The sequence below is a fragment of the Dunckerocampus dactyliophorus genome, chromosome 2 (assembly GCF_027744805.1).
Source record: "Dunckerocampus dactyliophorus isolate RoL2022-P2 chromosome 2, RoL_Ddac_1.1, whole genome shotgun sequence".
Classification (NCBI taxonomy): Eukaryota; Metazoa; Chordata; class Actinopteri; order Syngnathiformes; family Syngnathidae; genus Dunckerocampus; species Dunckerocampus dactyliophorus.
This window is the reverse complement of record NC_072820.1, coordinates 24266521-24288766: the sequence shown is the minus strand read 5'-3', so window position 1 is coordinate 24288766 and position 22246 is coordinate 24266521. Positions and strand designations below refer to the sequence as shown.

The 22246-nt window shown below is 40.4% G+C and overlaps 1 protein-coding gene across 5 annotated transcripts in view; it reads right to left on the bottom strand.

Moving 5' to 3' along the window:
• Positions 1-22246, bottom strand: part of LOC129174095 (disks large-associated protein 1-like) — an 89824-nt gene that overhangs the window by 37829 nt on the left and 29749 nt on the right. For 3 of the 5 annotated variants that reach the window (XM_054765702.1, XM_054765727.1, XM_054765710.1), the window contains exons 2-4: positions 17758-19257; positions 6238-6452; positions 1031-1226 (exon numbers count right to left, since the gene is read on the bottom strand). In XM_054765702.1, coding sequence (XP_054621677.1) covers positions 1031-1226; positions 6238-6452; positions 17758-19167 — 1821 coding nt within the window. In that variant the 5' untranslated portion in view covers positions 19168-19257. The remainder of the gene's footprint in view (positions 1-1030; positions 1227-6237; positions 6453-17757; positions 19258-22246) is intronic. The other 2 variants (XM_054765719.1, XM_054765735.1) reach the window with 2 other exon arrangements.

Here is a 22246-nt window from a genome sequence, read left to right as displayed (position 1 = left end):
CAGCCAGCGCAAGTTGACGCAGCACTAATGAGACATTAGTAGGACCTCATGTCTTTGGACATGTTCACACCAAAACAGACATTTTCCAAAAAAGGTAAGCAAACAGTATACGTATTTATTAGGGGTGCAACAATACATGTATCGATACCACTATGAATCTAGCAATACTCTGACCCGAGTCACAAGTGTCACATGAGTCCCCACCTGATTCACTGTTGCTTCTCCGTGGCAAAGATGAAATCCCCGGAGTCAGTGGCTCCTGTTGTGGCCTCTCAAGTAGCATGCAAAACTGCATTTTTCATCTTCATTATCCAAATTCCACATAAAATAAGTCAGCAGTAAGATACAGTTTATACAATAAAAGTCCTCATTGCATTTGTAGCAGCTAGTTCCAGCTAGTTGACAATGCCGTGCGCACCCTGAACTCCATTCCGAAAATGTGTTTTTTTACACTTATGTGATTAATTGAAAAAAATCTTCTTATGGCTAAAGTTTTTTTTTATGTGTTGCCTTGACTTCAGCTCTATTGTCGTTTGGATAATTGTTGAATACTATTGAATCCATGAATCTACGAACACAATTGTTGAATTATATGTCACTATCTTTACTGCCAAATCCAAATGAATTGTGAATGATTTATTTTGGATTTGTTTCAGGCCCGAGCACAAAGTGTGTGAATGCCCCATTGTAACTGTTGTGTTTATCCCTCTCTCTCTATAATCCTCCATTTGGGGTACTAAACAAATAAACACGAAACATGTACAATAAAGTAGACGCCTTCCGTGGAGTGTAGCAAAGCTTGACGGCTATCGAACCGTGGATTTTCTGTATCGTTGCACCCCTAATGTTTATATACACCAGTGGCCCTGAGCCTAGCATAAGACTCATTCACCATCAATGCTGAAGTTGAATTTTCACTGTCTAATTTGATCAAATACTTCTTTTCCCCACTGTTTATTAAAGTTATTTATCCAGGTATGTATGAATTCATATGAGAGAGAGACTGTTTACAGCGGTGTCGACAACTAACCTGACTGATGGTGCTCATGGCCCTCATGTAGCTTTCATTGCGTGAGCGGTATTGGGGTGAGGAGAGCAGCGATTTGGGGTCGAGGAGGGTTTTGGGGTCCAGGGTGTCCAGGCTTCTATTGATGGAAACCTCACTCACCGCACGCAGGTAACTGTGGCTCCGGATCTGCAGCTTTGGAGAGTGTTCTGATGAAATCCTGAGGAATAGACATTAACGCCATGAAGAACGACTTTGGTCAATTATATTTTTATCAGAAAACAGTAAAGACCAGGTCTCATTCACCATAAGTCGGCAATAATTTATAAATACGTGATAATACAGGTAAGAGCAAAGAGCAAGCCGTGTGTCAAACATTTATATTTTCATGGGCATATCAATTACTCATGTTTTTTTTTTTTGTTATTCGCTGGTGGTCCCAGATGGCAACCCCCCGCAAAACAAAAGCAGGAATTTACTATATTATTATTAGCTTCTTTTTAACTTTTTCTGACCTCTTCAACTGTATTTTTTAAATGAAATGCAGGCCCATAAAAAAGGCCACACTTGTCCTAGAAATACTCCTACACCAAAAATGTGGTCAGGACTGATTCAAATATCACGTTATATAAGTTTACACTCCACAAACTAGGGTCAAACTAGCCGGAGGGTTTAGAGGGGGAGGAGCAAGCCGTGTGTCAACAGTAGACAATTTTATGGGCGTTTCAATAACTCAGGTTTTTTTGGCATTCGGTGGTAACCCCTGCAAAAAGTGCGGTTTTACTATATTATGTGTAGCAACGTTTTCTGACCTCATTTTTTTCTGTTGTTTTATTTGTACTTTTATTACTCAATTTTTTTTTTTTTTAATGCACCGCAGGCCCAGAAAAAACGAGCTGCAGGCTGTACTTGTTCACCCTCGTCCTAGAAAGGATCCTACACCAAAAATGTGGTCAGCACTGATTCAAGTTTCATATCAAGTTTACACTGCACAAGCTAGTGTCAGGCTGGCGGGAGAGTTTGGAGTGAAAGGACCGAGTTGTGTGTCAATAATGGACATGTTTATGGATGCATGTTTCTTTGCCTGGATATAAGTGAGGATATACTGTACAGTTGCTTTTGTGGACCAACTCATCAAGTTCCAGTCCGTCAATACAAAGAAGTGCCCGCTTAAGTCGACGTCGACATACATGGTCAACCGCTTTTTGTCGACATCGATAATTTCTATGTAAAGTGGTCCGTTTATGTTGACATGTTGTTGTTGTATCGTTAACATATCGTTAACCCTAAGCAGGGTGGAACCACAACATAACTGTCTAGTTAGACAGCATTAAAACCTGCACATAGTTACTTCCTATCGAGTGCAAAGTAAGCTTTGAAATAAAAGCTGGGCAGCGTAAAACTGGATTCTACCACAGTAACTAACAAAATGCACCCTTTTTTGGATTGTTAGTTTCCTGAGGAAAGATTAGCAAAACAATATTACTGCAGCAGCTCTGTTAAACAATTGTATAAAGTATTTTATGAAGACAACATCTATGCATGCATCTTCTTCCGCTTATCCAAGGCTTATCTGCATCACTGCAGACACCGCACCAATACGCCTGTTGATCTCACATTCCATCCTTCCCTCACTTGTGAACAAGACCCCGAAATATTAAAACTCCTCCACTCGGGGCAGGATCTCATACCCGACCCGGACATGGCACTCCAACCTTTTCCGGAAGAGAATCATGGACTCGTACTTGGAGGAGCTTTTTGACCACCTGGGCAACCTCAACCCCAGAGACAGGAGAGCCCACAGTGGAGTCCCCACTGTGGTCTTCCTTATCGGAAGACGTGTAGGTAGTATTGAGGAGGTCTTCGGAGTATTTCTTCCACTGGTCCACAATATCTCAAACAGAGATCAGCAGCATATCATCCCCACCAGGCACATTGTTGACAGTTTATTGTTTGCCGCTCTTGAGTCGAAGAATGGTGAATCTCTTCAAAGCCTTCCGGAAGTCATTCTCCGTGGCTTCCCCGAACTTCTCCCATGTCCAAATTTTTGGCTTGGCGACTGCTACAGCTGCAAAGCGCTTGTCTTGCAGGTACCTCAGCTGCCTCTGGGTTCCCATGGGCCAAAAAGGTCCTATAGAGTTCCTTCTTGAGCTTGACAGCATCCCTAGCCGCTGATTTTGAAAAAAAAAATGTATTTATTCATTCATTTTTTATGCCGCTTGTCCTCACTGGGGTCGCAGGGGTAGTTACTGGAGCCTATCTCAGTTGACTTTGTGCAAGAGGCATGGTACAAATTAGAACAAATGCACAAATGTAGCTCCCGCAAAACTGTTGTAGGGTGAAAAATCCTTTATTAGCGTCCATTCTCCTTATTTCTCTGGCCACAGTCATGACAACGTGCAAACAGCGGGTTTCAAGATCGAGGTGAAGGTAAACTTTATTATCCCTAAGGGGCAATTTGTTCTGCAGCCAGCAGTATTACACAGACACAAACCAACAATAAATACAAAATGTAAAACAAAACAATAAATACAACACTGACATTACAAAGAGTTATTCAGTAGAACAGTGGCTGACGGAACCGAAGAATTCCTCATCCTATTGGTCCTACATTTAGGAACACTGTATGACTGGGATCAACAAGGACTGATTGAGCCTTTTTCAGAGTCCGCCTCTGATGCAACACAGTTAAGTCATTAAGTGCACACTTCTGCTGCACACTTTAGTGATGCCCTGCAACCTGTTCCTGTTTCTGAAGGTGAGCAGCCCATACCAGCTGATAAAAGAAAAATTAAGCACTGATTCAATAAAACAAGAATAAAACTTTTTCATCAAAGTGTTATCCACTTTAAAACTGCGAAGCTTACGATAAAAATACATCCTCCGATTATCACCTGAGACTCGAATGTTAGCCTGTGGTCCTGCACCGTTCCCAGATATTTGTAATGCTGATCAATGGCAACAGGTGAAAAGACTGTAGGATTCTTCCTAAAATCTACAATCATCCCCTTGGTTTTTGACACGTTTATATTTAAGAAGGACGTGCTACACTAGTCCATAAATTCAGACATTACAGGGCCATGATCAGAGTCATCGTCCCTAAGAAGAGACACAATCACATTGTCATCGGCAAATTTGAGGATACTCATTTGTATACAACACAAATAAAAGAGGGGAGAGGATGCACCCAGAACATCATATAAAAAAAAATGTTTACTCTCACACGCTCCTCCCAGATAAAAAGTCCATCAACCATGATATGAGGCCAGGCTCAATGCTGTGAATGCTCTTCAGTCTCCCTGCTAAAATATGTGGTTGGATGCAATTAAAAGCTGAGGAAAATTCAATAAAAACTAGGCACACAAAAGTCATTGCACCTTCCGGATGTTTTGGGATCAGATGGAGCAGAGTACCTATTGCATCATCAACCCCACTGCCAGACCTATAAGCAAACTGGAATGGTTGCAGTTTTGCCTGAACAAGATTCAAAAGCTCCCCTTTCACAATTTTCTCAAATGTTTCGATTTCAATCATGTCAACAACCGCTAATGTCGCCTTCAGTCAACCAGCCCAAGGGGGTCAACCTAAACGAGTTCTACAGTAGACTCGTAAATAGAAAAAAGATATACTGCATTTTCCGGAGTATAAGTCGCAGTGAATTATAGTCAGGTGCGACTTACATATCAAAATGTATACATCATTTAACATGTTCTATGTTTAAGTTAACGTGGGATGGTTAGTTTTTTTGGTGACACCTCATAATTCATTGAGTTGAGCTTGTTGTGACGCAGATAGGCACGCAACTTAAATAATCATACCAAGCATACAAGACGACTTTCGTAACGGAATACTTTTCTGATATGCTCTGCCTGTAAGTACTGTGCAACTACAATGAGATGATACCTGTGTAGATTGAGAAATGTGACAGCAGTCTTCATTAAGACACTATGCCTAGTTTGGAGATTGTAACTGCTGCGTCAGCCACAGACTAACTAAATACAATTAATCAATTTTCATTCATTTGTGAATACAAAAACAAAGTTTTGGTGTTAAAATACGGCTGTTTGATACATTTCTATACACCGAGATGCGTCCAGGCATCGTGTCACGTACTAAAAGGATCCTTTTCCAGAACATTGTGAAATTTATTAAACAGGTAAGGTTTCATTTGTATCCATATACTTAAACAAATGTGGCTTGGTTCCGCTTGTGTAGCTTTAGTTTGTGTCCTTGTTGGTTTAAATGTTTTCCCCCTCCCTCTGTCTTGGTCTTCTTCTCTTGTGAATTTATAGGGTCCCTGAAATTATTCAACTTTGCTGAAACATGTTATCTATTGTTTATAATTATGTTCTACATCGTACGATTTTTGAAAGCGAACGCCGAGGATTAATGTTCGCTGCCGTCGCTGTCAAAAGATGTTTATATATCATGTATAAGGCTTTGCAGCCTTGTCGCTATCGTGGAGTAGTGTTTATAAGACATTATGTAAACAAGACATGGCTTACTCTCTTGTGCCAACTTTGACGTAGTGGTCGTTCTTCGTCGTCTTGTTTTTTCCTCTGTACCGGCAGAATAGCACCCTTTCTGAAAATACGTTTATACCGTACTTTCAAGTCAAATGCGTCTTGTAAAGGTGTTTCTTTGAAGCAGTCATCGGTGACATGATCACTACAAAGGACAGAAACCAAGGTGGGCGTCCATCTGTCTATTATTCTGTGCACATGCTTCATCCATTGTTGTCTTAAACCTTCCTCTTTTGGAAAAGAAAACAAACTTACAGTATCACTCGGATACTTTGAACATCCAGCGGCAACACGACATTTTTGCATGACAACTATTTTGACAAAAAGTATACTGAACCAAGTTGACGATCTACATCAAGAAGCATTTGTTTACTCTGCTTTAACTGACAGGCATCACCTCGATGACATCACTTCCAGAAATGAAGCTGAGCTGCGAGCTAGTTCATCATGGCGGGCCCCATAAAGTACAGTATAAGTGTAATTTTTGAAAATTGACCGTTCGCTTTCAAAAATCGAACAATGTAGAACAGAATTACAAACAATATATAACATATTTAATCAAAGCTGATGAATCACCACCATAAATACCGCTAAATGCCATTTATAGTCCATTGCCACTTATATATGTTTTTTTTCCCTCTTTGTGAGGTATTTTTTTGACTGATGCAACTTTTAGGTATGTATCCAGAAGGTCATAAGATGTCTTACTGTAGGGTGGTCATCTCTGTCAGTGATGGCTGCGTGGCTTTCAGGTAGCTGGCGCGTCGGGCTTGAATCTTGGGGGAGGGTTTGGGACTTCCATCGGAGTCTCCGCTGTCATCCTCAGTCATGGCTTTGACGTAGCTGCCGCTCCTCATTCGTCGACACGGAATGTCATCCTCCTTTCCCAAAGGAGAGAAGCCGCTCCACTCATCCTGAGGTACCTGATGATCAGCGCAGATCAACATACAATTACAATCACTGTGGTCTGCGTTCTAACCCTGAACAATCCTGCTTATCCTTAAAAACACAGACCATGCACAGCAAGCATGCCAACGCTAGGAAGCAGCTAATAAACACACTTGATTAAATGGACTTTCTATTTCATCACTGCTATGGTAGGTACAGTACGTCGGCTAGTTAGCATGAAAAGTGACTGTGTTAGTGTAAGCTTTCAAGCTAGGCCAATTTTGTTTTATGAAATGATTCATGATTCATGGGTCGCTTCTGTTCCGCATTTGTCCATTAAAGTGCATGTGCTTTGAAATGTCTTCGGTTTCCTAAAGTCCATTTGGTTTAGCTTTTATCTGACGTTCTTCTAGTTATGTGGAAATGTGTTTATTGATATGGAGCAATTACCATAGCAACACAAATACAAACCAGCAGCCCCCAGTACAGGGGTCCTGCACTTTTTAAAGGTTAATGGAGCAATGCTGTAAAAGGACGCGACTTGTATTAGGAAGATGTGCGTCTTCTCTGAGAGTAACTCCGTCTACAGAGTAGTGAAATGCACAAACAACAGCTGAACGGGTCAGAAGTTTACATCCACTATGAATTCTAGCTGGATATTTGACCACTCTTCTTGGCAGTTCATTCAAATTGGTCGGTTTTCTTCTACAGACCAAACTTTTCAGAATAGTCCACAAATGTTCAACAGGGTTGAAGTCAGGGCTTCGTGAAGGCCATTCCAGAAGATAAATGTTAGTCTGCTGCGTCCATTCCAAAACCAGTTTGTTTGGGATCATCACTGTTGAAACATTCAATTGTAGGTTTTGGCCATCTTGCTGTTGTTTTGAGGTTTTGAGATTAGTCTTTGAGAAAAGACAAATACATTTAATGTATATATACTGCCATCCGGACATTTTGGAACAGTGAGGCTAATTTCTTTGTATTTACTGTAGACTGAAAACATTTGGATGAATATGAGACCAGAGAGCAACATTTCAGCTTATATTTCCAAATACACTCCTGATCAAAATCTTAAGACCAGTTGAACAATTGCTAGAATTTGCATTTTGCACATTTGGATCTTAACGAGGTTTTAAGTAGAGCTACAATATGCAAAAGCAAGAAGGAGGAGTGAGACAAAAAGCACTTTGAAAAATTAATTTCTTGAAAACAACAATTACACTGAAATAGGCTGTTTATCAGCTGATCAAAAGTTTAAGACCATCGCTCAAAAAAATAACAAAAAACTCTCCAAACCAGAACAAGAATGTTCTCAGTAGGACTCAGTAAGGAGTGTTTTTTAACATTTAACAATTGCTAACATTATCACAGCCCTCTAGACATGAAATAACTAGGGGCGTCAAATTAGTGCATTATTTGCGTTTAATTAATTAGTCATATTCAGTGCGTTATTTTGTTAAATCACCTTAATCTAAATTTTAATCTCTAAATTTACAGCTTCTGTATACAAGTTGCCTTTTTCTAAAAATCAGTCTTATGCAATGAGCTATTTGTGATTCTGTTGTTGGTGGTGAAAAACAATGGTCAATCACACCCTGAAGTGAACATTGATTGGTTGTCATTGATTTGGGCTTGTTTAGCATCAGCTCCCATTGTAGTTTGGAGGTCAAGGTGAGGAGCGGGGAAATAACAGAGAGGAGACGTGAAAATAGTAGTTGTTGCTTGTATTGCTCAGAAGAGTGTTTTTATAGTTTTTTGATGTGTTAATTTCAGCGCTTTATATGGACCTGACTTTTTTATTTTACTTTTATTTTCAAAATATTTGGAGCTATACAATATACATACACAGGTATATGGTGGCACTATATATATATATATATATATATATATATATAATATTCCTCCCAAGTTTAGGCTCAGAGTTGAGTTTAAGCTTGCCGTGGGTTACGGCCGCAACAGTAGCCCGTGTTAAAGATTATTGTGGCTGTTGTGGGCTCATTCAAACCTGCAATAAAAGCCTGCTGTTCCAGCGATCACACCTTGTGCTTGTGTGACTCACCCAACATTACAGTAACAACCTTCTTAAATCTCTTTAAATGCATCTCCTGAATGCCTTTTATCTGTATTTAAATTCATTTAACCATTTTTATACTAGAAAATGCTTAATTTTGGGCACCCAAAAAAATGAAACATTTGCCTTTGCGAAGGATCACTGTACTTCACTTTTGAGTATCAGTGGGAGTAATGACAGCAGCCATGTGTCAACAAAGTATTTTCATATTACTGTAGAGTGTAAATCTCCCAGACATAAAAGAAGACAAGCAGCAGGTGAATTTCACCACTACTCTGACTAATTATAGTGTGCGTGTGTGTGCGTGTGTGTGCGTGTGTGTACTCGCGTGTGACGTCAAAGAGACACAAATGAGCAGTTTGGCTATAAAAAGCGAATGCGGGGAAAGGACCAGCTGCAGTAGCATCAGCAGAGCCTCTCACCCACGCATAGTCCTCGCTTCCACTGCAGGCTGCACTTGTTGTGCTGCAGAGCTGAGGAGCCGTGCGACACGCAGTCATGCGGCTGCCAGTGGACTTCACTGCAAAAGCAGGGCTCAGTATACAGTATATGTATTAATATCTGTGTGCATTCATTTAGTGATCCGACCTAGTGTGTGTTTAACGTTGGAGCCTGTGTTTCCTTGGCAACATTGGCTCTTACGATAGCTTAAGGCAACAGCTTTCTAAACTGGAAAAGGCAATTTGTGTAGAAATTGTGTGTGAATGCTACCAAAAATGTTCAACACAGTCTACAACAAAATATACTTTTTACATTATCCGTTCTGTTGTGGACAAATAAATAAATGTTCCAGAGTTAGGGCATAGTGACACATGGACAGGAGAGACAGATAAAGAAACAAAGAGAAAGACCGGAGGAAGGTGACTAGCTGTCCGTTTTTGCGTCCGGTCTTTTATTTTCTACAGTATCGGTTACCCCTGCTGGTTTCTTTTGGGTTTTTACGAGCCGCTTACTCGATTAGTGCCGTTCAAAAGCACAGCGGCTCAGGCAGGCCTCCTCCTCATCTTCCACGCAAGAACAGATTCTTCCTTCCTCCAGCATCTTTTCATCATGGTGTAGTATTCCTATTCCTGTTCTTGCTGTTACTCGTTTTTGTGCACAGTCTATCCTCTTTTTCCGCATCTTCCCGCCAGCCTCGTTGCTCCACTCCAGCTGCCCTTATTCAGTATTTCACGGTGCCTTTTAGTGTTTTTCTCTGCACTGTCACCTTCAGTTCTGTTATTTAATTATAATTTTTTTTTAAATTCTGTTTTATATTATCAAATTCACTGGAATGTCTGTTCCAGTCTTGGTGGCGTCACGTGCTTCCTATTTGCAATCAGTTTGATTGATAAGCTCCAAGGTTTTGTCAGTGTTCTCTTTTTATTGTCTTTTCTAATAAACTAATAACAAAACTAACAAGAAAAAAGTTTTTATTTCATATTAGAATTGAATGACATAAAATTTTATTAAAATAAGCACTGTGCTTGCCAAGCTTGCTTTAAAAAAAATTCTGTATATTTTTTCAATTTAGAAATGTTTTTTACTCTATTTTTAGAACAGAAACTTATTATACCCTGCTTCAAATCTCACCCTGTTTCGTTCAGAAAAAAAAAGTAGGTTACCCTTTCCTTCAGTTGGAAATTTGAATATTAACTATGTTCTAAATATATATCCCATAACACCACAAGGTACCCATGCATACACACACACTAACACAATCACAAACATATCTGTTCAAAACAACAAAAAGCAGTTGTTGGGGAGGAGTTTTCATCAAGTACTGTACATGCATTCACCTGATTTGTTAATACTTGCTACTGTAGTTTGTACTGGAGTACATGCCTGTATATATCGACCTGGCATAAGGGTGTCTCAAGTGCAGTCCATTTGCAGTGGGGCAATTTACAGAACACAGCACGTTGTAAAAATATTACAAATAAACTAAAAGAAAACAACAACAACAACAAAACTGCAGTAATATTACAAGAATAAAGTCAAAATGTTAACAGAACAACGTTGTACTCTAACGACAACAAAAATCATAATTTTACGAGAACAACACAATATTATGAGGAAAAATAACATCATTTTAGTCGCATAAAGTTGAAGTATTCAATAAATATGTTTTTTGTAAGTCGTAACATTATAAAAAAAACAACAACAAAAAAGACGCCGCCTATTCCACCGCAGAGACTTTGGGTTCTGATGCAGCTTCAAGTGGCAGCGCAGCTCCAGCAGCACCCTCCTCATGATCAGACTCTGTGGCGTCACCATCTGACTCTTCTTCGCTCCTCCTCTACTCTTCCTCTCTGGCCATCTCATCTTCCGCGGTCCGTTTCTATTGGGCCTCTCTGGCCGTATTTGAGCTGCAGATGCAGCTGACCCCTTCTTCTGTGACAAAATGTTGGCACTCGTCCGTCAGCTTGGCTTTACTGCAGAAACTTCACAACGTGCATTGTAAGAGCGTAGCGCGTGCTTACTCGGTACGGTCCACGTGAGTTCTGCGTGCTCATTGGACAGTTGAACTAGGGAAATGCCGAGTGAGCACGGAAGGTGCACCTATCACGTGCGTGCTTGCGGAGTCAGTGCTTTGTGCGCTCATTGGCTGTAGAGGGCACGCGCGTCACCTATACTAGGGGTGAATCCGTAGCCCGACGCACTAAAAGTGCTAAGGCATGTCTACGTGCTCCCAAATCCGTCCTGGGGCGGTACTCACCATGCACGGATCCCCATATTCATCCCCCACGTTTTCGCAAGTAGACAGCATGCACTTGCAAGTACAGCGGGTTAATATTACTGACACCTAGTGGCCAGTGAGACATATCATCACAACGTCTATGAAAGTGTCTTTTGAATGCCTTTTTTAGTTCATTTTAGTTGAAAATGCTTAATTTAGGCAAAAACATGTAAAATTTGCTTAATTATGCTCTTTTTTTTTTACTAACAATAGGCCGTATTCAACAACAAAACAAAAATGATTTATTAATTAATATATTTTTTTTAGAAAAAATTATAAATGGGCTCACTTGAAAAGAGAAATTCCCATCACTAGGCCAAGCTTGTTTATTGAACAATGAGTTAAACAGAGTTCAGAACGGTAACAAAGGACATGAAGTTACCGAAACTCTTTTTCCCAACTGGACATATTTTCCTTTAACGATAATTGCCTTGGAATTGTCTGGCAAACACGATGTTATGCAAGGAGGCGGACGGAATACACACATGAGGTATTTGGCTATGGAATCACAGGAGTGCCAAAATTAAAAGGGAATACGTGTGGAAATACAAAGAGAATCAATAATACAAAAATATACAAATGTGGAAATACAAAGAGATTCAATAATAAAAAAAAATATACAAATTTAGTCATATTTTTTTTACCATTTTCTCTTAATTTTTTCTGTATTGTCTTTGTTTTTTCAAATTTGCCGTCGTTTTTCCTGTTTTGTATTTGTCTTTTCCAATTGCGTTTTCGCATTGCATATTGTCATTGCATTTGGTAATACCATGCAAATGCTGGCAGAATGACTGCAGGCAGGTCAGGCGGGTCTACAGCCCACAGCTGCGGGTCCCAAAGGACCCGCCCACAGCCTTCGCTGGTCATTCTGCCCGCAATTGCATGGTATTACCAAATGCAATGACAATATGCAATGCAAAAACGCAATTGGAAAAGACAAATACAAAACAGGAAAAACAACGGCAAATTTGAAAAAACAAAGACAATACAAAAAAAATTAAGAGAAAATGGTAAAAAAATATGACTACATTTGTATATTTTTTTATTATTGAATCTCTTTGTATTTCCACATTTGTATATTTTTGTATTATTGATTCTCTTTGTATTTCCACACGTATTCCCTTTTAATTTTGGCACTCCTGTGATTCCATATTTGGCCAGCTAAGATATTATACAAGCTAAGTTCATGTGCCACAGCAAAGGTTCTGTACTGAAAAATCTGATTATGAATACATAACCAAATGCAGACTGTGCCTGTGAATGGTACACTACAGCTCAACTCAATGTAACACCACCCCAACACCAACTCAACAAAACAGACACACAGCACAATACAAGACCACAAGTACATATACAAGACAGTATCAGTCGGTTGAAAGGGATGACGGAACTGATAAAGTAATTCAAGAAATGGTGTATATTTAAGGGTAGGGGGGTTCATGTTATTACCTATTGTTCAGAGAGTAAGGCTGCTACTGACCATGCACTTACTTCTCTACTCAACTCAAATGGCGTAAAGAGGAGGGAGTGGAGAAGGAAGAAAGAGGCTCTCCAAAGTAAGAGGAACTCAAGGAGGTGCAGGTGAGCCTGAATGGGATTCGGGTGAGTGGATGAGAGTTGGGTTTGGAGGGGAAGAAGAGGGAGTAGGTGGCAATCTCTAATCTTGCAATGTTCCCTCAAAAGCTGTGGAAACAACACCACTATTGTTATCCAAGTGTAAGAAGGCTGAGGAATTTTGGAAAACGACAAACTACTGTGGGTCAGGGGTGTCCAAAGTGCGACCTGGATGCTCTGTATATTCTAAAAAAACAATAAATTCATTATTAATGAGATATATTATTAGATATTATACTAATTACACTAAATAATGTGACAGTAATTAACTTTGTCAGCTATATACATCTTGAATGTACAAAATGGAAGACAGCTGAACACCCTTGAAGGAAGTATTTACTTATACTACTTACTACTTACTTATACTACTATTTACTTACTTCAGTATCTAGGGCAGGGGTGTCCAAAGTGCAGCACAGGGCCATTTACCAACCACGGCTGTTTTTTATTGGCCCATGGCACATTCTAAAAATATCATTTAACTAAAAGCTAAAACACAAACAATAACTAATTACAAAAAATCCAAAATAATTTTACAAGAATAATGTCAAAATATGAAGAGAAAAAAGTTGCAATGTAACCAGAAAACTCTGATGAGGAAAAATAACATAATTTTAGTAGCATACAATTTAAACATTAAAGAAAGATGTTTGTTTGAAGTCTAAATGCTATGTCAAACAAACAAAACATTAAAAAAGTTGTATTTTTGGAAAATTTGGTTGGGAATTAAGTCATAATTTTATGAGAAGAAAATTTGCAAGAAAAAAGTTGAAATAATTGGAAAATTAAAAAAAACAACAGCAGAAATGTAAAAAAAAAAAACAGCTCTCATTTTATAGGAATGTAAAATATTTGGAAAATGAAAAAAACAAAAGCAAAACGGGAAAAAAAAGATCAAAGAGTGACATTCATACTAATAATATGTTTTTTCATTATTATTACCATAAAATATACAACAAATATTAATATTTATAAAACAAACAAAACAACTTATAAAGTTGTAATTTATGGAAAATTAGGTTGCGCAAAAAGTTGTAATTTACACACAATAAAGTCCAAATATTACATGGGAATAAAGTCATAATATCACGAGAAGAAAATGTACAAGCAGAAACTTGACATAGTTGAAAAAAAAAAAGTAAAAACAGCCGTAATTTTATGACAATAAAGTCAAAATATTGAAAGAAAAAAGTCGTATTCTAGCCAGAAAAGAAGTCACAGTTTTACAAGAATAAACTCGTAATGTTAGGAGGAAAAATAATGTCATTTTAGTACCATAAAGTTTGTCCTGGGCATGACATTAAACTGCATTCAGCACGGAGAGGAGATGGGTACCACTGGACCTACAAGTACAACCCCAAGACACGCTATGAAAATGCAACCACCAAACAACCCAATACCGGCTCGGTCTTCGCCCGGAACAAGGACCGCGCTTTCCGTTTCTCATCAGGGCGGGAGTGAAAAGTTGGCTACTGGCGAAACAAAATGTCTAATTGTCGAAGGAAAGAGGAAAAGAGGTCGGCCAAAGAACAGATGGGTAGACAACATTGAAGAATGGACCGGGATGACGTTTGCTGAATCTTAGCAAATGGCACACAACCGACAAGAGTGGACGAAATTGGTGGACCATAGCAAGAGTGGCGCCCCTACGACACCGTAAGTAGTTATGTGATAAGAAGAACAAGAAGAAAGTTGAAACATTAAAGAATTTTTTGATTTAGATTTTTTAAAAGTCGTAATATTATGAGAAACAAACAAAACAAAATAAAGTTGTAAAGATAGGTTGGGGAAAAACGTATAAAATAATAAAACTTATAATATTATGTCATAAAGTCATGGAAATAAAGTCATAATATTATGAGAAGAAAATTTCCAAAGATTATTTGAGTCGAAATATGTGGCCCTCGCTGGAAAATGTTTGGACACCCCTGATCTAGGGTATGTGACGAATGATTATAATCAGCACCCGTGAGGTACACGTACACAAAATAGCTGTAACCAAGCCCAGGGAATGTATAATTGAATGAAAAATAATTGTAACTGTAGGAAACTCTGAAAGATATTATTATGCAGAAACAAGTCAAATACCATTCTTGTAATACAAGCATCAATTGATGACTTCATCAGCATAACATAACAAGATAACATAGTAGTCTGTTTATGTCATTAAACGTAATCAAATGATTCATATGTTATTATAATTATAATATTTATACGGTAATAGGCGATACCAGAACCTCTGAAAAGGCATCCTGAAACACAGCTATTTTAACAAGACAACACTGTTTGCCATAGATGATACTGCTTTCGAATGGAATTTAAATATTCGCAATGCTTCAGCGAAATAGGCATGCAGTGATGGAAATGAGTATTTGATCCCCTGTTGATTTTGTGAGTCATTAGGTTTCGAAAAGTCCACCATTTTTACAGTAGGTTTATTTTAACAGAGAGAGACAGAATGTTTAAAAAAATACAGAAAAATCATGACTTAAAGGTTATTAATTTGTATGTGATTGAGTGAAATAAGTATTTGACACACCGTTTTTTATTTTCGTCCTTTCGTCTTTTACTCCTGATCTCAACTCATTATGTGCATAAAGTTCCCGGTACCTGGCAATTAAATCAGGCATAGTGTCTATTAGTCACGGCTATTATTTGAGGAAATACAACGTTAATATGCGACTGCTCCCCAAAACCAATTTCGAGGAAGGGACAGAACAGACAACTGCCGAGTGAACTGATTGTTGCAAGAGACTGCATCTGCAGGTGCGTACATGTATACGATTACAAGCTGTGAGGGTATTGTTTGCCTCCTAAAACCTCTAAAAGTAGAATGGGTGGCAGAGACTTCAGCTATCAGGCTGTGAAGCGATCTTCCTGCTTCTCTCTCTGCATAAATAACAGCAGACCTAAAACTTCCTTTATGATGAAGGATTAGACATTGCGTATCCCAGTTAGTTCTGCTACTACAAGTCAAGACCTATTTTGGTCGTATTACCAGTAGCTTCTCTGATATTGATAGTAGAAAAAATGTACATATTTCAATTTATTGTAATTATTACTACTACAGCATATATGGTAAAAATGTGTTGTGCAATCGTGATTCCGAACCCTTCATCCCGATATCTTCTGTCCCTCTCTCTCTGAAAAATGTATTAGTGCACAGACATTTACTGTTCTATTTATTTGCTAATTCTCCAATCCATTTATTGGTGTGTTAAAAATAGATTTGTTAAAATCACAAAGCAATGTTTTTGAGAGTATATTAATAATATAGTTTGGATATTGTATGGTATGTCCCTCAGGCTGAAAGGTCTACTCATTTGAGAGATGTTCATTTTAAGACCAAAGTGAGCTTGATAAATTATTTCACTTTTGGCCTGATACTCAAAATATGTATAGCACTCAAAATTATTCAACCCTCATTGTAAATTATATTGGCAAAGTTTAGAAATGTGCAGTCATGTGCAATGAACCAACAAAACAATTTAAATACCTCAATCCATCCATTTTTTATACCGCTTGTCCTTGTTAGGGTCACGGGTAAGCTGGAGCCTATCCCAACTGACTTCAGGCGAGAGGCAGGGTGCACCCTGTACTGGTCGCCAGCCAATCGCAAGGCACATATAGACAAACAAGCATTTAAACCTATGAACAATTTAGTGTTTCCAATTAATCGAACATGCATATTTCTGGAATGTGGGCGTCCCTGGACCGCACGGTGGTTGAGTGGGGGTCTGGGTTCGAAGATCTGGGTTCAAATCGCCGTTGGGCATCTCTGTGTGGAGTTTGCATGTTATCCCTGTGCGTGCGTGGGTTTTCTCCGGGTACTCCGGTTTCCTCCCACATTCCAAAAACATGCATGTTAGGTTAATTGCCGACTCTAAATTGTCCATAGGTATGAATGTGAGTGTGAATGATTGTTTGTCTATATGGGCCCTGCGATTGGCTGGTGTACCCCCCCTTTTGCCCGAAGTCAGCTGGGATAGGCTCTAGCATACCCCCGCGACCCTAAGTAAGATAAGAAGCATAGAAAGTGAATGGATGGAGTCCCTGGAGAAAACCCAAGCACGAGGAGAACATGCAAACTCCTCACAGCCATGCCCCAACGAAGATTCGTACCATCGATGTCCTGACTTCTCCTGACCAACATGCTAACCACAAGCCCACCGTGTGGCCCATTACTCAATCCACCCATCTATTTTCTTCCGCTTATCCGAGTCCAGGTTGCAAAGGCAGTAGTCTCAGCAAGGAAGCCCAGACTTCCCGGTCTCTGGCCACCCCCTCCAGTTCCAGTAGTGGGGGACACCAAGATGGTCCCAGGCCAGCTGCGAGACACAATATCTCCAGTGTGTCTTAGGTCTGTCCTGGGACCACCTCCCAGCTGGTCATGCCTGGAACACCTCACCAGGGAGGCAACTCGATGTCCACGCCAGCTTCGCAATCATTTGCAAATCTCCACAGTAAATGCTGACGGTCAGATCTTAATAAGCTCATTAGGGGCACATTATCCATAAATAGCAGAGATGAGATCCTATCGCACCTAAAACTGGACCCGCCTTTACGCCTTGACACTGGCCAGAAATTCTGTCCATAAAAGTAATGAACAGAACCGTAAATTCAATATTCTAAATGTTTACATTATTTTAATATTGCCCATCTATTGAAAGCTTGTACATTTTGAAATATAATGTAATTTACAATGGGGGTTGAATAATTTCGGGGGCAACTCTCTGTATTCTCCTAGTTACCACCCTCTATGTGAAGCTTTATTCTGGAAATACCGGAACCAAATACCTGATCTCACTCCGGATTGAATACCACTGGCTTCGAGGAAACATTGTTGAGGAGAGTAAGTTGTGGAGGGAAGGTGGTGAACAGAAAGGAGGAGGGTGAATCAACTGGTTGTGGATTGGAATCGAGGTGAATTAATTACCTGTAGGAAATGGCAAGTGCGCTCCTGCTGCTGACTGCCCTTAGATTTGACTAGAGCTCTATCTAGGTTTAGATTAACAGATCCTGCGCTGGCTTGGAGCTGGTTGTGGCTGCTGTTGTTGGTGTAGACCTCTCGGGCCCTGCTCACCGTTAGGCTTGACGACCATGCCCCTTTCTTCACAAGGGGTCCGTCCACAAGACTCAGAGGCATCAAGGGACCACTTCCTCCAACGATACCGCCACCGATGTTATTGCTGTTACCACTAACTGGCAAACAAGAAGATGACGCTGCATACTTCACGTCGTTGTTGCTCCGGGAGGCTTTGAGTGCAGAATGGTGGTGTGAGTGGCCGTGATGTGCATGGGTGTGTGTGTGTTCACTGATTGTGCCATAAGGGTCCATCATGAAGTACTGTTGTGACTGTGGGGAGGCAAGATTGGGTAGCGGACTCAGCGGGAACTTGTCAGAGTTGTTGCCATGGTACCGGCCCATTGTCATTGTGATTGGCGAAGGAGAAATGGAAGGTGAAGGTGAGGGCGGAGGTTGGTGGTGGTGAGGGTGGTAAAGACACAGCTCCCGTTCCAGGTTGTCATCTGAGCTCCAATATCCAGAGCCTGGTGCAGATGCTGAGCCGTGGAGCTGGTGGTGATGGTGGTGGTGGCTTCGATGTTTGGGCTCAGCTGATCGACAGCGCTCACGGCTTTTGCTGCGTTTCCGCTGGTGCACTCCCACTGCCGGAGCTTCACCCTCTGGACTTGCCCTTGAACCACCACCACCACCTCCTCCCCCACCAACACCACCATTAACACTCCCATTATTGCCCCCCTTCAAGGGCTGTGTGTGATGTGGCCCTTCCAATGAATGTGACTTGGTGAAAAGTTTCTGGACTGAGTGGACCAGATGGCGAATCCTCCCTGGGCTGTCATTGTTGCTGTTGGACCCCATTCCCCCACTCTGGGCCAGTATTCCTCGTTTGTACTGCAGTGTGTGGTAACCATCTCTGGAAAATGATGGCTGGCGCTCAAACTCTGTAAAGTTTGCTGGTACCCGGGTGGGTGTTTTACCTCCATAGCCTCCACCACCTCCTCCTCCCCCTCCTCCTCCTCCTCCTACATATGGTACCACTGCCATACACTCATCCTTTACCTCAGGATGGTGAGATGAGGAGGTGGAATAGCATCGTCTTGGAAAGGTTCCATATGGGACAATGCTGTTATTGTCAGAGGGGTATGAGGTACGCTGAGCATTGTAGTAGGACAGCTCAGTAGGATGTGGCACGGCAATGGGCACCGGCATGTCCATCTGACGAATCAAGTATGGCTTGCGGTCAACATGTTGACCGAGTGGATCATATAATGGTCCATAGGACACCACATGATGGTGACTCCGGCTACTGGAAATGCCTTTCATGACAGGAATGGTATGGATGAGGGATGCCTGACAGGCCCGTAGTCACAGAAGGGCTCTCGCCGACTTTCCCTGAGAGGAGAGCTTCAGACTCTGAAAGATAAGGAAAGAAAGGAGTGAATATATGTTGAAAGGCAGCGTGTCCATCAACAAACTCTGAAACCATAGGCCCCACTTTAAACCCAAACTAGAGCTGTCAAGGTCATCACGTTATTTTGTGATTGATTGGTCAGGTGATGCGCTTGTCTCTCTACTCAAAGAGCCCCAGTTCCACCACAACCATGTCCTTCAGTACCCTCCAGCCAGATACTGAACCACCAGTTGTTCCTGATGCTGCGTTATCAGTAGGTGAGAGTGTTGCAATCACATGAATTCAAACAAATTCAGGTCAAATTCTTTCCTTTTTCCTTCTCAAGTTTCCATTCAGGACGACATATATATCGATCTAACATCGTTTAAAAGTTAATCAATCAATTTAATCGATACTAGGAAATGAAGCATTGAATTTAAGCACGGCAGACTTTATATTGTTGTTTATACAGTTGTTTTAGGCCTTCTTTACAGCTTTCACAATGTTCCTGTCATTTTCCAAATAGTTGTAGTGGTTATGACCAATGTTTGTGCAATGCTTCTGATTGATTTTCTATGCTCTCTGGTTTTCTACTACTCTTTTCAAATTTGTCTAAACTTTGCTTGTGAGGTAGCACTTTTTTTCAATCCTGGATGCATCAAAATATTTACTTTGATACCAATATCATCCATGTACACCTTGGCCAGAAAAATTGTATTTATTTTGTACATTTTTTTCTAACAAACCTCTCAAGCTCCGCGATTAAGAGGTTAAAAGGCTTCACCAGTCTGTCATGTGACAAAAGCTCAGACTGCAGCAGATAAAGCAATGATTATACATTTCCTAATTTTAGCTGCTCAATAATCAGTATGTGTTTTGTCCCTATCACATTCAGATTCAGTAGAGCTTATTAGAAGATATGCCGTCACATTACATGTTCAATAAAGGTGTCAATCATGCACACAATTCATTCATCGGTGAAAAGACATTAAAAAAAACAATAATAGCATATTGTACCGTGATGGAAAGCGAGTATAACAAATTACTCAGCATGTCTTGTAGATATGTAGATATGGGGGTCATTTTTTATTGCGTTTATTTTAATACCCGCAACACATGCGTGGGTACATTACATATGTGTTCGCACCATGAGTAGGGTGGATGTTTAGGTTAATGATCCTCTCTCCGTTTGCGCTGTGTGAGTTAGAGTATATGCTAAACGAATAAACAACGCTTCCTTAAGCAAGCTGAAGATTGCCCCCGACTCCTGTGTGACTCACGCTCGCCACAGTATCATCTGAAGAGAGCCAGATAGTCCAGTGGGATCATTACTTTTACTGTGGTCCTCCCATAATCACTGGCAAAAGTCAGAAAAAGAAGAAACAACCGGTGCCTGGTCATCATGACACTTTAAATCAGTGGCTGCAAATCCCCTTCAAACCTGTGTTTTCCCATTCCTCAAAGACCCATATGTGGCAGGCGGATGGCTTGATGCTATGTGTAGGCGGGAGGAGGAATGAAAATAGGGCTGAGATCAAGTTATTTTCAGCTAAATGAAAGCTGCTGAACAAAAAAGCCTTTGAGTCACCCCCTGAGGCTGGATACCATTACTGGAGGTAGACAGAATGTTCATTCCATGTTGGTCCGTAGACATATACACTCATACCAAAGCATGCAGACAATGAAGCTGGGCATATACTAGGCGTAGAACGGTACATGTACCTTTAGTTCGGTAAAGTGGCATACACAGGAAGCGTTTCTTGCATCACAGTGGTACCTCGGTTTTCAGAAGCCCCGGTCTACATCAGATTAGGTTTTGGATGAAAATTATTGCCAATAATATGTTGGTTTTCTTACACTGTCTACACTGGTGTGTACACTGGTTATCTTACAGCCAAACAGTGCGCCAAAAAAGCATCCACACGGTGAATCAGTCTCTGTGACAAATGGAAAATGGTTCCTTTACAGTTGGGACACTATTGACAGATTCCGGCCAGGGAATCCTTTAATAATTTTTATTATGTGTGTGTGGGTGATACATTTGTTCCTAGAACACACACAGAGCAATGAACAACTCTGTGTCTGCCTCCTTCCTTCCTCTTAATAAGCACTGTGCACCCTGCACTGATGAGGCATGTCTAGCATGAGGCACAGCTAGCAAAAGTGCAGAGGAGAAACCAGAGCATTAAAATCCTCTTCCTTCCGTTCCTTCCTCCTGCACACAAAATGAACCAAACCTTGACCTTAAAACCGACATACAAACCAATCCGCGATTATTGCATACCGTTGCCCCCCTAGCATACACAGTATGATACTAGAAGTGCTAGCCTTAAATTGTGACTCAACCTGTACCCTGTTGTTTGTTCACCTGCAACAGATTGACAAGATACAAACCAAACTAACAGATGCTATTTCTTACTTCTCACATATATGTTCGGGTTGTTGCTGTAAGTTTTCAGTAGCGTGTGGAGTGATCTGTGGTGACAAATCAAAGAAAATTGTCTGATTCAGATGCATTACAAGCATTTATAACAGCAGTAGACATGTTCGGTCCGCCCTGTACGAGAAAATCTGCCCTGATGAACCATGGTTTTCAATACATTTTACACTGTGTGTGTGTGTGCTCACGCGTGCCTGTCCAGGCGGGCGAAAAGCCAAACCTGCGACGTATTGTTCCATTTCCCACACTGTACATACACTCCTGATCAATATTTTAAGACCAAAAGCCAGAACCAGATGCATAGCAAAGCATATAATACACTTTTGATCCAAATTTTAAGACCAGTTGGAAAAATTGCAAGAATTTCCATTTTGCACTGTTGGCTCTTAAGGAGGTTCTAAGTAGAGCTTCAATATGCAAATTGAAGAAATGGGAGTTAGACAAAAAAAATTCACTAATACTGGTTTTAGCATCTTTAATGTACACATCAAAGGGACTATAACATCATTCGTTTTTTCTGTAAGATATGTCAATATTTATATTTTATTTGGAAATTTTATTTATTGGAGCAT